The sequence below is a fragment of the Schistocerca serialis genome, chromosome 2 (assembly GCF_023864345.2).
Source record: "Schistocerca serialis cubense isolate TAMUIC-IGC-003099 chromosome 2, iqSchSeri2.2, whole genome shotgun sequence".
Lineage (NCBI taxonomy): Eukaryota > Metazoa > Arthropoda > Insecta > Orthoptera > Acrididae > Schistocerca > Schistocerca serialis.
Window position 1 is genome coordinate 915,048,037 of NC_064639.1, and position 16,647 is coordinate 915,064,683.

The 16,647-nt window shown below is 45.4% G+C and overlaps 1 protein-coding gene across 1 annotated transcript in view; it reads left to right on the forward strand.

Annotated features, from left to right (window-relative positions):
- LOC126456513 (probable G-protein coupled receptor 179) overlaps window positions 1-13,942 on the forward strand; it is a 1,523,402-nt gene extending 1,509,460 nt beyond the window's left edge. The window contains exons 15-16 of the mRNA XM_050092263.1: window positions 4,335-4,355; window positions 13,712-13,942. Of these exons, the coding sequence (XP_049948220.1) occupies window positions 4,335-4,355; window positions 13,712-13,942 (252 nt within the window). The remainder of the gene's footprint in view (window positions 1-4,334; window positions 4,356-13,711) is intronic.
- The last annotated feature ends 2,705 nt before the right edge of the window (window positions 13,943-16,647 follow it).

Below are 16,647 nucleotides of genomic sequence, written 5' to 3' on the forward strand. Positions count from 1 at the left end.
ATCACTGCACAAAAATTACAAGACGTAAGGAAAACAGACACATATCAGTGAATGGAACATCTCCCCAAATTTTTAAATAACGTTATAATTGCTCAATATGAGTACCATTTGTGATGCAGCAAATACAGGTAAAAGACCTCGTGCAGCCGATGGAAGCCGTTGCTGCAGCTGCGAAGGTGCATCGACAGCATCGTGCTTTGGAAATCTTTATACCGCGTTGGCTATCTGCAGGCGCTAAGTAACTTGATGCGTCAATGCGGACTGGATGATCTATCTTCATGTTCTGATGCGCCTGCCTCCTAGTGGAATACTCTGCAACTATACCATGGTCCTAGACTCCGTCCGAACAAGCCTTGAAAGGCCGTACGGTACCGACCGGGCGCCGTGTCATCCTCAGCCTACAGGCGTCACTGGATGCAAAGATGGAGGGGCATATGGTGAGCACACCACTCTCCCGGCCGTATGTCAGTTTACGAAACCGGAGCCGCTACTTCTCAGTCAGTTTTGCTGAGTGCACCCCGCTTGCCAACAGTGCAACTACACCTTGGTGGATATAACAAATCGAGTACTGGAGAGATGCTCTATCCATAGATATGCGTTTTGTGTGTGTGTGTGTGTGTGTGTGCCCCAGTTTTCACGCACTCATCTTCTGAAATCTCAGGGATACTTGTGAATAACCCTGTATAAAGGGGGGATGCTGTATCTTTGTGTTGTTTCCACCTACATTCAGGAAAGACAGTCTTTACTTCATTTTTTATTACTCGAGCAAATTTCTCCTTTTATCTTGTCTTCCCTCAAGTTACTGTGACTTGTCGGTTCCTCCTGTGTATTTATAAATCGTGTCAGATTTGTTGTCAGTAGCAAGTGTGATCTGTGAATAGTGGCCTCTTCTGGTTGGAATGTTTTCTATAGCGAGTCAGGCTCCAAATTCAGAAGAATCCAACTGAGAAATATCCTCTGTTAAACGAAAGTTTTCCTTCTTTTCAGAATTTCTTTTCATTTTCGAAACTCTTAGTTCTCACGATACTGTAAACTCCAACATCACCACCTAGAGAGAATCAGCGTTTCTCAATTGGAAGGTAACTACGCATGAATCACTAATGTGTATTATAAAGAACACTTGCTCGTACCCATAATGCAACATCACACATAGCAGCCAACTGTCTGGGTATGTCTTAGTCAGGTGCTGATAAATCTCCGCAGGTATTTGGAGCCATTCTGGTTGCAGTACTTCCAACGGTTGTGCATGGTGGAAGGTTCACAAAGGGAAAGCTACCAAAGACGTGGTTCACCTATTGGTGTCCAATCGAGTTAATATTTGCGATATATGAACGTCGCGGAAACACTTAGAAGTTTTTGACCTTGTTCTTCCAGTCATTTTGGACAGGTATGTCAGAGTAATATTATATTTCTGAAGAATTAAATAGTCCCTAAAAAGGATACTATGTCCTAGGATGTATTCCTAACCATTTCGATACCAAATGCTTTATTTAATTGCTGGCCGGCCGCTGTGGCCGAGCGGCTCTAGGCGCCTCAGTCCGGAACCGCATGACTGCTACGGTCAGAGGTTCGAATCCTGCCTCGGGCATGGATGTGTGTGATGTCCTTACGTTAGTTAGGTTTAAGTAGTTCTAAGGCTAGGGGACTGATGACCTCAGATGTTATGTCCCATAGTGCTTAGAGCCATTTGAGCCACAACGAATATGTCGTGTACAGGAAGCCCATTCATGACAATCAGACACTGAAACAACACTGTAACTTTCCTTTCTCCTTCTCTCCACCTTCAATTCACATATAACATATAGAAATGTTTCCATATTTAATAGATTAGGAATTGGACATAGGCAGATAAGGTCAAACAAGTGAGAAAGACATAATGTTGATTTTGTTATTAATCGCCTCTTGCACAATTTGTTCGATATGAGCACTGGAGAGCTAGACGAGATTTGGAAGTGGTGACCAAAGTTGGCACTAATAGTTTCCAGCATAAATCGATTCCGCATTACCGCATTAGTATATCTACCAAGTTTCGCTGCCATATGATAATTTCAACTGACAATGGACCTGCACTTTGAAACTTCCTGGCAGATTAAAACTGTGTGCCCGACCGAGACTCGAACTCGGGACCTTTGCCTTTCGCGGGCAAGTGCTCTACCATCTGAGCTACCGAAGCACGACTCACGCCCGGTACTGACAGCTTTACTTCTGCCAGTATCTCGTCTCCTACCTTCCAAAGCTGTGAGTACCGGGCGTGAGTCGTGCTTCGGTAGCTCAGATGGTAGAGCACTTTTCCGCGAAAGGCAAAGGTCCCGAGTTCGAGTCTCGGTCGGGCACACAGTTTTAATCTGCCAGGAAGTTTCACATCAGCGCACACTCCGCTGCAGAGTGAAAGTCTCATTCTGGACCTGCACTTCAATTTTAACCACCCGGTTCTTCGCACAAAAAGATTCTCGCACTCATACTCTCTTGTGTGGGTTAGAATCCCAACAGATACAATGTTTTACATAATAACAGAAGACCGTCGCAGTGAATATTACGTAAAGAGCAAAACTGTTCGTTGTAAGGTAACGGCTGGATCGAGGAGCGAGGCATACCAGGGTAACCCGCAGTGCTATTAACCTCTGTGCCACGGTGGCTAAGTAGAAAAAAAAAGTGGCTAACTCACCTGCCTAATAATTAGGACACTCCGGTTCGATTCCTGGCCTTGATACAAATTTTCACTCATCGTCTCTGAAACAGTATCATTTTAACTACATATCAGATTAAAATTGCTTGCTGGACCACGATGGGAACACCAAACGTAGACTTTCGCGGACACTGCTCTTATCAGTTCTTTTTTCAAGACAATTATAATTAATTCCTTCATCTGTCAGTTATGGAACAGAAGTCTGTCAAAACGCACATCGACTCATCGTTCAATTATGGCAGCATCAACCACTCATTTTGATCTAAACACAAACTTATATTAAGCTCAAAGACTATCAAAATCATCTGTATAGCTGTTATACAAATTTGTAAAACATATCAGACTTTGTAAGGGAAGCCTAAGAGTACGTACAATGGCTATTTGTCACGTGAAGTGCTGAAAGCGTAATGTAAAATTTGATGCGATGTGAACAAAATTTTACCAGACCCATGTCTTACAATTTTTCAGACACCATGTTATATCAGCCTACTTATCGGTGAATCTAGCTAATTAATGACTGGAGATGTTTCATACATTTGGAGCTGAATTAAAGTGTACAGAGCATCGTTATCATATTCCTCAGCATTTCAGGGTCTTTACACTGTACATTAATCAACGGTCAGAACCCAAGGTTAAGTGCAGTGACATGGTACCATTCACACTGAAACCTCTAAAGAGAGGTCACCATAAATCACGCCACATTACCCTACACCAGGGCACAATTTTTGTCCCAAAGAGTCACCGCCGCCCAGTGCACAAGTGCCAGTGACTCTTTCTTTTAGCGAAAGAACAGTTTTACTACCTATTTGCTATTCTACCCCTGCAGCGGTCAGGTTCTCACTCGGCCGGCAAAATCAGCTTCACCACTGCATAGCAAAGGAGTACTTATTAAACTTACAATCATTGGTATTTGTTTCGGTTACTTGCACAGACCCATGCTTCGCTAGTGATTTGAATTGATTTGGTAGTGTAATTTGAATAGTGGGCTATTAATCAGGTTACGAAGCAGTTTTGGAACAACCGTCCCGTAACGCAAGCTTTTGCGTTTGCGTCCTGGTCGAACACACAGTTTTAATCTGCTGCGAAGTCTAAAAACACACACACTCTGCTGCAAAGATTCATTCCGGAAGCAATCCTGTAGACTGTGGCTATGCCAGTTCTCGGCAATATCCTCTTTCCCAACCGTGCTGATGCCTCAGGCTATGGCAGAGGAACTCCTGTGGAACTGGGACGGTAGGTGATAGTTACCGGCGGAAATAGGAGGCTGTGAAGGCGCCCTTGGGTAGCTCACCCTTTAAGAGACAAGGTTCCTGGATCGACTGCCGATACACCTCTATATTAATTACATTTGGTGCAGTTTTTCATGGCTTGCTTAGCTGGAGAGCCGGCCGAGTGGTGTACCAGGTAATCTCAGGAAGCAGGTGGTGGAATTCGCTTGTGGAGAGAGAGTTTTGGTGTCGTGTCGTTGCACACCCTGTGTCGTCTACTCGTTGCACCTGCATGCGACACGCGTACGTAGCACCGCACCCACGCTGGGTAGGATAGCCACTCGCGCCGCGTCGCCAGCCGCCGCTGACTAACGATGCGTCTTCTTGCTGTCTGTTTCTGCTGCCGCCGCTGACCCCGCTGCCGCTGCTGGACGCCGCAGAAGAAGGGAAGTCGCGAGAAGGTAAGGACGACCGCACCACTCAGAAAACTCTCTGTCTCTCTGTCTCTCTCTCTCTCTCTCCTTGTGTCTCTCTGTGTCCCTCTGTCTCTCTGTCTCTCTCTCAGCATCTCTCTTTACACGTAATGGGTGTTTGCACTACACGATATACGTACTATCAGTTTCTTGTATGTGGTTCTTTTCTTTCACTATCAAATGAGCTGCAGGAGGTAAAATGCTACCTTTGACAAATGATATTGTAGACTATCAGACATAAGTAGACGAAAAATCTTACTGATTTCCCCCTCCCCCCCCCCCCCCCCCCAACGTAATCACAAAACAGAAAAGAAAGTTAGTCAGACGAAGGATATCCTAACACTAGACGTCAGAAGCTTCTGAAACGTGTTGTTACTAATAGCAAGCTATTGTCATTAATATCAGGGCTGTTCGCAAAGTAACGTCCGATAGGTCGCGAACTGGAAACGACAGTGAAAATCGAATTAAGCGTTGCACAAATGTGTTGGGCATTTCTGTAGCATGTCCATCGATTGCGGCACGTCGCTTGTTTCAGTTCTGAGCGCACAGTGAGCACATAAAGATACCGAGATATGTAGTGTCTCCCGCGAAGTACGTGAACTCATTGAGAGGTTTTGCCTGATTTGATGCAGCCCACATAACGTACCTGTCATGCATTTCTTTCTACATGACAATTCTCGGCCGCACACTGTAGGGGCAATGAGAACGTCCCTGCAAAGTATTTGATCGCGCAACGTACAGCCCAGACGTGGCTCCCTCCAATGTTCATCTATGCTCAGATGAACCGCTGGCCATGACGACAACATTTTGGCACAATAACGAACTGCATACCAGCGTAGATAAGTGGCGGAAAGCGCTGCCGGCTCCTTTCCGTGCCGATGATATTGGAAAGTTGTTACCACGCTACGACAAATGTCTAAGTCGGAGCGGCGACTATGTAGGGAAGTAGCTGGAAGATGTAGCAAACTGCTGCAAATAAAACATTTTTGATTTTCACCGTGGTTTCTGTTTCACGCGCAATCGGACCTTACTTTCCGAGCAGCCCTCGTATAAGCTAAATCTTTTCCTTCGAACTAAATTTGTCCCCCATGCCTGCAATTCAGTGTGGGTGAAAATACGTTGCTCACCATTAAAATTTCGTCTCAATGAGGGAGGCTTGCAACAAACACCTAATTGCGTAAGATGTACAATATGCGGATATGCAAATCAGTTTCATTTGAGTATAACCACACGAAGTAGATTGGAATAACTTCTCGGCGGACGGAATGACACAGAGCGACACTCTACTCCCACCTAACATGACAGGTGAAGTAAAGAAAGGCGGTAAAAATGTCGCCCTCTTTAGGCCAGCCCGGAACTACGGCTTTAGCCGAACTTCGTCTCATCACCTAACTCCTGCAAAGCTGGCAATCCAGCAAAGCAAAGGACACTGTTCTGCCGCGTGGAATCTCTTTTCACCGTGGGATACGGCAGGTTTTATATGCAGTAGTGAACCTCTTCATCAAATCCATAAATCCTCACCGTTCTTCACCAACCTGTATCGGTCTTTTTGACTAAGAACATGCTCATTTCTCTCAAGCGATGATCCACAGCCCTAAAAGTGTTGACCACTGCTAGGTTCATACTTAGCTAACGTTCAACGTATCACATACTAGCACGCACGGCAGTGCATACCGTTGCTCTGTAGGCAATGTGAATGTCGGCTGGCTTGTTCATACATCTGGTCTTGATTAATTGGGTGCAGTTCAGCATACACGGCTGCCAGTCCAGTGCAGCGCACCAACCGAAGCGTAACACAGTGGCAGCTTACCGAGTCGGAACTCCACTAATAGACACATAAACATATACTTCATTACCGAACAAACTGCCGCGTTTTTGAGTGTCGTATTACGGCCACAACGGTGCATATCCAAGCTCTGCTTATCTTTAGATTTCTGCTCCATCTATGTTTATTCTCCACAATCCACCTTACGGGATGCGGCGGAATGTAAGGTAAGGGCCCCTTAATATCGTCCCTGCTGCTAATTTCGTCCCTTAGAAATTTTCAGTTTCCACAGTCGGTAACAAATGTTTAGCTGAGCATTCATGAGAGACCTCAGTCCATTGTTTTGCTGAGAGAATCTTTTGTATGGAGCACGTGTAGCTTTCGTGTACGAGAGGATTTAATTTTTTATGCTGAAGTGAGTTAGTGTGGGTAAATTAACAGCCTGCAATTCCTAGTCTGAGCTCTTATTTGTGTTCCGTCCTCCGTGCAGTTCCTATTTTGGTCCCGGAGACAATATTTCGAACTGTCGTTAAGAAACTGTTTTCATTTAATATTTCTAGATTACGTTACATTTTTTATTTGGCGAAACAAATGCGGAGAGAAATGGATTCGTTGCACGAAATGCTTCGGTTTTCATCATGAAAAATACTTTTCGTCTACACAGACTTACAGATTCGTATGTGACACAACTTTACAACGATGAAAATAACTTGAAAATTCTTCGTTTATGGCCTTTCAAGTGATTTACAGTTGTGGAAGTGGCTGGAAATGTTACAAGGGAAAAATACATTTAAATAAATTGTACTTTTGAGAACTTTTATCATGGACGAAATGACGAACTCAAATTTTTAGTTTTAATGTTATGACACAAAGTGACATTAGTATGCAGTACGTTACAACAATTTAATTGTAACTTGAACACAAGTGGGGATAAATTCAGAAATACATTAACAATCTGTAGCGTTTACTATAACCTTTAAGGACTTACACGGGTTCTGACGTTCTAAGGTCCGCCTACCTTACCACTATATTTTGCCCTCCTCTCTGTTCCTTCGGAAAATGGCGCCATCGTGGTTTAGCCTTCAGACCAAATTCTGATTTGATGCAGCTACCATAGGCTCTAGAAACCTGTTAATCTCCGAATAACTACTGCAGCCTACATCCATTTGAAGCTTCACACTGCACTCTTGTTCACCTCTTTGTCTCCCTCTATCCGCATCGCGTGTTGATTCTCTCATTTTCTCGTTGCGGTCATTCCGCGAGATGTATGTCGGAAGGAGTAATATGTTGTCCGACACTTCCCAGAAAGTTCACTCTCGGAATTTCAAAGTTAAACGACACAAAATACTCTATTGTAGCGTCTGCCACTTTAGTCTGTTGAGTATCTCTGTAGTAACGCTTTCGCTCCGATTAACGGATCCCGGGACGAAGTGCGCCGCTCTCGTTTGTATTTTCTACGTCTTTTCTATTAATCCACACCGGTAAGTGTCACTTACCGACAGTCATCAAGAATCTATCCAACAAATGTTTTTTGTGCCTTTCTTTCGCGAATGAACGAGACCATCTAAATATTCTGACAATGAATCTCAGCCTAGCATTTACTTTTCGAACAACTTGGTTTATGAGGACGCTTCACGTGGTTACTCCTGGGTAATTTACGGTAGGTACTGTTTACAGTGATTCGACATCCCCTACCCTGTTGTGATACTATTGTCAGGTTGTGTAGTCACTCCCTCTGACGGATTGCGAAGCGTGTTGATCATTAAGTACAATTTCTATCTCTACTCACTAACACGTGAAGCACAGTGCACAGGGAACTAGGAGAATGTCTGTCAGACAGCATGTCCGGCTCGCTCCCCAGGAGTACCTATACTACATAGGGTAACTTAAATTACAATTAATTATGGTAGTTGATTTCTATAGATGATTACAAGCCTACTTGCAACTCCTTCCTGCACGTTTACAAAAAAATGATGGTTTACCTGCAAAAATTGCCTGTCTCCTTGACCATACAGAATCGGAGCTCGCAATCTACAGTCGGTGTTTCAGTGGGGGCTAGTTTTTAGGGACAGGAGGATGGGCTACAGAAGAGTAACAGAGGTGCTGTAATTGAATTCAAAATCCGTATATTGACCGCAGACCCATGGGAAATGCTAAGAAAGCATTCACAATATGAATCCACAATTTTGGACTATTATTGCCACGACCGTGGAATTTCCTAGGAAAAAAATACATAACACAAACAAGGAAGACAAATTGCTAGTTCATTCCAGTTATTAGGAAAAATTAGATGCATCGAGAGAGTGAACAAGTTCGAAGGAAATAAATAAGCAGATACCGAGCCATGGGAGTGTTAGTGACGAGATAAATGATGCGGGTGAATGAACGCGTTGCTTACCACAAAAACATCAGTAAGCCGGCGGTCGGCTGCTTGCAGAATCTGATGCGAGAGTGTGCCGTTACAGCCGTCGGCGCAATAGCGGCCGTTTCCGAGATGTACTGCGTCACAGTGATCGGGGGATAGAGTGTCCCTTGGTTTTATTTCCTCCGTGGGGACACTGTGGAGTGGCTATACCGGCAAAAAATAAGTTCCTTTCACCCAACGTGACTAGAGAGACAGTGCTGTCCCACCTACAGCGTTTCAGGTACGGTGGGAGGAGAGACTCCCTGGCTTTAGAGATGGTCATTCTTCGTTGGTTCCAGTGCAAGACCCCACGGATAATGGCTTCTTGCAATAGCGTGCTGGTGAAGTAATTTTGAATTCAAAGGCCACTGATTTCCTTTTCAAAGAAGACGCCATCTTGGCGCTACTTTACTGTACTGAAATTCAGAAATATCAAAATTGCGCAGACTTTCCCATCCTGCGGTCGTTCTCTTTAGCAATGCATTGGTCGGTTCAGAACCGCAGGGAAATTACATTTGTAAGGGAAATATGCCTATCAAATTTACTAGCTCATTAACTATATAGCTCAACAAAGGTTGGAATATCATAGAGTTTACTACCATGACTTCTTGTAGTACACCAATTGAGGTTTGTGTAATACCTTATTAGGAAACAAAACATAATTCCTTATGAAAACAAGAATGATTCTGGTTAGCTGCAAAAAAACATTACGAAACAAAGTAGGCTCTGTCCTGAGTGTACATATTTAGCTCATGATAATAATTGTCAGTCTTTAGTGGTGAGTATGTCCTCCTCGTACACGGGTCAGTTCTTTCACTTTAGGAGGCACTTTCTGAAGGAGATCATCATGTTTATCTTGAGGTATGAAGTCCCATTCCTCAATGGCAACTCAGTGAGGTCCTGAAGATTGTCAGGTGGATTGGGTCACTGTGCAAAGGCCACATTCAACAGGTCTCATGCACGCTTATTTGTATTTATGTCCAGGGACTGTGCTTACCGATGCATTCTGCTGATGTTGCGTCTTTGAAAATACTGAGTACGGTGCGATCTTGCATTGTCATCGACTAGGATGTGGTTGTCGCCGACTTCACGTCTATAAGGCCTTACAATCGTTTGTAAGACCCGTTGGAGGTATCTTGGACTACTGAATTTGCCGTAGATGGGAATTAGAGGGGCCCGCCGTCATATCAATATTTCCTCCCAGAACAATGCACATCAACCTGCAAACGGATGGACTTTCTGAACGTATCGGCTTTCCTGGTGTCATCTAGCGCTTCTCCAAACCGTAACATGCCTAGTGTCTGGTCGAAAACCAACCCTGGTCTCGTCAGAAAACATGCCATTACTCCATTCTGCAATGGTCTAATTTTGATTGCAAGAGCCCAAGTCCTTCGACTGCATCGGTTCCGTTGTTTCAGTGCAATACTTCTCATTGGCATTCTGGAATAAAAACCATCCTGAAGCAATTTTCTACGCACTGTTTGGTCTGAGATAGGAATCCCTGTTTGCTATATTTCTGGAAGTTAATGTTAGGCGCCTGCGAACCGACAGTTGAAGGAAAGGATATTGCACTGGTGTTGTCATACGAGGACGACCCACTGCGAGGTCTATCGTTCATATTTCCCGTCTCTCTCTGTACTTTCTCCGCACACACCACTTTGGCTGACATGTAACCGATCACCAACATCTAGGTGTGTAGCACCTGCTGAAAGTAAAACCACTATCCTGATTATGTCAAAGTGCTGTGTGCCTCTGGGTGGCATTTACCGCAGTGATGAACACAAACTGAATGAAGCTGTCGTTGATACTGGACTGCTTGTGGCGTGCCGCTGCGGCAGCAGTATGTTTACATGACTGGGAAAGGGCACAAAGGATGCCAGTAGTAAACGCCGTCCAGTATATGGACTCTAATTGGATAAATGCATGAAGGCCTAGGTGAATGAGGCCACTAGATCGTAGACTAAATTTTACGATAGTATTCCAAACTTTTGTCTAGCAGTGTATGTATGAAATTAAACAGTGTTTGCGTTCGTGTTTCCGGTCGTTTGGTTCGTGATCTTTTCTACAGTTCGAATCTGTGCTTGGATTCTACACACATCAAGTTTTGAACCACACTTTTATTTCGAAATTCATGGCAGATAAAACAAAAACAGACTCTGAGACATGTGTATATATTCACTGTCAGTGTGTCCAGGTCACCAAACCAAAATAGCAAATATTTGTTTAACGACAAAATCGTCTGTTCCCCATGAGGCTTTTTCTTAGTACGTGGCAGAAAGTCCCTTTGTTCGGATGCAGGCTTGAATTCGTCGTAGCGTACCAACCACGAGATCATAGTGTACCAGCCAAGAGATCATCAAGCCGGTCTTGCCCCAAACTGCCCACACTTCAATAGCGGTTCTGCATAAGTCACACGGATTATGCGGTTGTTGTCAACGTCCAAAAAAAAGTTCGCTTCAATCCATTCCACATACGTTAGACTGGGTTCATGTCCAGTTCGGTAATCCTAGCGTACTGAAGGCACATGCTTGCGACAACAGCTCCATGAGCAAGGAGGTTATCATCCATGAAGGTGAAACTGTCACCAGTATTTTGACGATACTGTTCCACTATTGGTTGATTAGTTGCACAATCTCATCCCTATACCATACGACTCTGAGATTGCTTTCAACAGCCACGAGAGGTGTTAGGTAGCCCCATGTAACGCCATTCGAGAGCATCACTCCAACAGCACCTTGTTGCACATGTGGTATCATTGTCGGAGGCGTTCGATTTTACGTGACGGTCTCCAAACACGTTGTCTGCGATAATCATGGTTCAAACAGATCCGAGTTTCTTTCGTAAAACAACGCCCAACGCCGGTCCTGGAGCGTTCATTCTGCATGATTTCTCGTCCATCTCTAACGGAGTCCATGGTGTTGTGATGTGCGATGAGGTGCTCACCGTGGTCGTCGGAAATGGAGATTCACGTGGTGCAATCGTCTAATAATTTGATGAGACACGTACCGTCCTGTAGCTTCTTCGAACGACAATTTCACTTCCGAAGCATTCAGTCTACTGTCCCTTAGGAAAATCGTCGATATCGGTCAATCTGTGCACTTGTAGAACGTGGACGGCCCGTGCTGTGCAAGTCCTCAACACTACCTGATAGATGCAAACGATTGCATGTCCCCATCACGTCACTTCGACTCCGTTAGTAACATGGAGCAACTTCCTTGTCTGACAAACCTTCTGTGCGTAACGCGATAAACGGACCCTATCATTGGTAGCAAATTTCCTTTGTGGCACGTTGGATGTTCATCTACTGACATTTTTAGTGCGTCCATACTGGTGCTTTACTTTCAACCAAAATGCTGCAATCCATTCGAGTGCGGCGCTCTATCCGTAGGTAGCGGTCACAGTAACTGTATATATGTTTACAAACGTTCCAATTGGAACAGCAAGTCACAATACCAACACGCCTGCACAACATATCGGGGTGATTCAACGTTTCTGTTAATGCGTATGCTTTAAAAAGTAAGAAAAAACACTGAAATCAAAGAAATTCCGAAACAAAAAGTTCGTAATTTAAGTAAGTCTGTAATTTAAGTAAGTCTGATGACGAAAAGCTGTACGTTGCCACTTCACCTAGATTAGAGTGACAAGATACACTACTGACAATTAAAATTGCTACACCAAGAAGAAATGCAGATGATAAACGGGTATCCATTGGAAAAATATATTATACTAGAACTGACATGTAATTACATTTTCACGCAATTTGGATGCATAGATCCTGAGAAATCAGTACCCAGAACAACCACCTCTGGCCGTAAATACGGCCTTGATACGCTTGGGCATTGGGTCAAACACAGCTTGGACGGCGTGTACAGGTACAGCTGCCCATGCAGCTTCAACACGATACCACTGTTCATCAAGAGTAGTGACTGGCGTATTGTGACGAGCCAGTTGCTCGGCCACCATTGACCAGACGTTTTCAATTGGTGAGAGATCTGGAGAATGTTTTGCCATTCGTGCAGCCAGGTTCGTCGTTGAGTACACCATCGGAAGCGCTCCTGACTGATGCAGCGTCAAGGGTAACCGCAGTCATGGTCTCCGAGCTGATAGTCCATGCTGCTACAAACGTCGGCGAACTGTTCGTACAGATGGTTGTTGTCTCTCAAACGTCCCCATCGAGACGTGGCTGCACGAGCCGTTACAGCCATGCATATAAGATGCCTATCATCTCGACTGCTAGTGATACGAGGCCGTTGGATCGACCACGGCGTTCCGTATTACCCTCCTGAACCCACCGATTCCATATTCTGCTATCAGTCATTGGATCTCGACTAACGCGAGCAGCAATGTCACCATACGATAAACCGCAATCGCGATAGGCTACAATCCGACCTTTATCAAAGTCGGAAACGTGATGGTACGCATTTCTCCTCCTTACACGAGGCATCACAACAACGTTTCACTCAGGAACAAGTGCTCCTCCAACCGAATTCGCCCAGCCGTTCCGCTTACAAACGTGGTGGGGGTGGCGCGCCAACCTGACAGAGCCAATTCGCGCGCCTACGTGTCATCTTTGCCCTGACCTGCAAACTTGGTCTCTGCTAAACTTGTTCACTCTTGCGGGGTTGGTAGTACCCTACCCCAGAACGACCATTCATTCAGTGCCTAAAGCTTTCTGCTAGTTCACACACTCACTCATTTATACCGTCTAGGCCGCACAAAGGAACGGAAAATGGGAAACGTGGTACACAACAACAAAAATTCCATAAATAACACTGATTAGTCCATTCTCTCCTTTTGGATACCAGCTGAGGTATTACCTGCAAGAGAAGAAACTCTCGCTAATAATTTCTGCGTGCTAGCAATTTAATAAAACATTGGAACAGTACAACACGTTCCGTTTCACAGGTTCGAATCCTGCCTCGGGCACGGTTGTGTGTGATGTCCTTAGGTTATTTAGGTTTAAGTAGTTCTAAGTTCTAGGGGACTGATGACCTCAGATGTTAAGTCCCATAGTGCTCAGGGCCGTCTTTTGTGTCGCTCCTTGCTTGGGGCCTTGCGCGGCCACACACGTACCCGTCCCTACTCACGGCTACCCTGGGCAGAGTCGTCGCGTTGCAGACGTGTGACCTTTCCTGATTTGTCTCTGGGAGAGCGGACCGGCCTCTGTGTGCGCAGGCCCTGCACCACCGCCAGCAGAGCCAGCAGCAGCAGGCGGCCGCGGCGGGCGACGCCTCCTCGGGGGCGGCGGCCGGCCAGGCGTCGTCGTCTTCGCGGCAGCCGCGTTGGATGCCGGCGCGCCAGGACGCCACCGAGACGGAGGTGTCGCGCACGCCCGAGGACTCGGTCTGCAGCAACGAGGGACCCAGCGCCGTCTACGCAGAGCTCGACCGCGACCTCCGGCCCTGAGGATTCAGCCCCTCGCCCCGGAGGCCACCGCGCCGCGAGTGGTTCTGACGAGGCGGGGGGACCACCGGCCCCGCGAGGGGGGCCAACTGCGAAGAAGGTCTGCGCGCTGCCGCGAGGCAGAGGTCATCCGACGTTGCCCTCTATCACTGTTCCTGCAGTGCTCCCGGGTGTACTCGGCTGTCACCAGGGGCTACAGTGTCTCCGTCACGATCTCCCGTGTTATTTCCACATTCTTCGTGCGTGTTTGACATAAAAGCGATTCCACTCAGCGATCTTCAATAGCGTACCTATTTATCAGCCCCACCTACAGGTGGCAGCCCTGCTTTGGAACGGGATCACTGCTCAAACCACTTCGGAATACGAACAAGCGAATGACTCCGTGTCACACACGACGACAACTTGAAGCCCTCCAACACTACTTGGTGATTCGCTTTTACATCAGTCTTCAGACGTCAAACGGTGGAGAACACGATGTACAACTTCCGCCTAGGATGTGCGTAACAGACTTTAACACGTGAACAGCAAATCCTATGAGAGTCTCCAGCACTATCTCCAGGCAAAGACTAAGTCTGAAACTCCGAGCCGTCTTCTGCTTGTGAATCACACCATACCTTTCATCGTGTTGGAATTGTCAACGGACCTTCAGGCATTGTTTCGCTTCAAAGGTATTTCATTAACGCCGGGTATTTATTACCTGACCACACGTATGCTCTAGTCAACTCGTGGTATTAAAGTAACGAAGGGCCTACAGAAGTAAAATTTTTGCCTGTTGTCCTCGAAGCACCGTTGCCAAACTCGACGAATGCACGACGTTACCATTCTCAGCAGGTCTACCACAACACCTTCACTTATTCGACTGTTACTTTCTCTTGAAGAATACCTACGGTGATGTCTCAGCTGCCATTTATATTTATTGATATCTTTATAAGGGACTATCCTATCATCCACAGAGCGACAGCCAGGAAGCATTGTTGCAGCACCTGGAACATTGTTTCACCACTACAAGTTGAGTCAGCGTTGGCCAGTCTGTAGTTGGTGCTTTAGTATCTCTATCGACGCAACACACTCTTTCCTGTAGCAGATCAACGTCTCCCCCACGACTCCTGATAGTAGAAATCTGTTATTAAATGGATGTATAACTCATCGTAGCTGCATCAAGAATCACACAAACGTCGGATGAAAGAGTCGTGAAATTCCATGTTACAACATTTTTCTTCTGTTCTGTATACGACATCGGTATCTGGAAATGATACGCGGACATGTCTGATCTTACAAACTATTTTCTGAACATTGGACACCTGTAAAAGTGTACGGTCGGACAGTGACTATTAGATAGGCAAACATTGCCTGAAACCAGGACTAAATTTGTTGCAGTGTCCTAAACTCTTAGCGAGCATATAAGAATCATGTAATTCCAACAAATAAGCTCACGCTAAAGTCGACTAGAGATTTTATGTCATTTGACCGTGTAAAGAATACAAGGAGAACTATTTGGCGGAAACATTTATAGAATTCACTAACGCACCGTGACACTGTGAATCACCGTGTTCCAGTAGAATTTTGCTATATAACGATTTTCCAACAGCCTCTGATATCCAAATGTCCAACCTGGCCCCACATTTGTTTGTGAAGGAGATGTTGGCCCAGAGATAGGCTGCAAGCCGTCTTGCTGATTGGACTTTTGATCAAAAACTACCAGCATCGCAAAAGGGTATGAGAATTACTGTTACGAAGGAGATGGTAAAGTATCCTCTCAGTCATCGCACTTGCCTTTTGGAGGCCAGTGACATCTATGACATCATTCTTATCAGCTCTGGAAACGTTGTTCTTTGCAAGAACGGTGCACAAAGTTTTATCCGCCTGCATTTTGGTATTCTCGACGGAAGAGTTTGGAACCCTTACTTCATTCGGACCTCTTGCTACGACTCCACTGTTCCTGCAAATGCTCCAGGATCTCATCTACTGAGCGGATAGACCATCCACCAGAGAGTTTTGTTCCTGCGGGCACACTCGGGCAAGCCTGCAGCTCTGGGTGTGCTTCCAGAACAAAATTTTAAAAAAATGAAACTGACCAATACACCCACTTTTTCCTCCACTGCGACACGTCTGATACCATATCATTAAGTTTACCTCACCTGGCAAAGTGAGCTTTGGATATGCTCACACAAGAATACGGATCAGCCAGCTCCGTCAACTGTGAAGTTCCGAGCTCTGCGTACTAATACTGTTTCCTCGAGAACTTCTTGGTCAATGAACAATTAACAAAATGAAATTAAAAGTGGTTACAAAGTACGCAAAGTGTTTCTGTACTCCTCACCTGTCTCGAACACTTATTATCGATGTCTTAGATAAGTGTGCGTTTAGAAGTAGACGCTTAGCAAGGGAAGTAAAGAAGAATGAGGTGCTCTACTAGAATCCTGTGCATTTTACGATGTAGTTAGTATTACGCTGTGCAGCTTTTATAGTGTAGCCACTCTCTATGAACCAGTACGTCTAAGACGTCTCTTTGTCAGCACTCGCTATACGATTTTGGAACTGTGAAATACAAATACAGAGGGACCACTGTTTTAGACGCAGAGTGAAAGCAGTGTGAGAGAAACAGTCAAGTAAAAGCGCAGCACATTTTGCTCCTCCTAGCTGGGCAGGGAACACCGGCATAAACGGACTTGGAAACCTCTGCGATTCACTCTGTCACCACTGCTCAC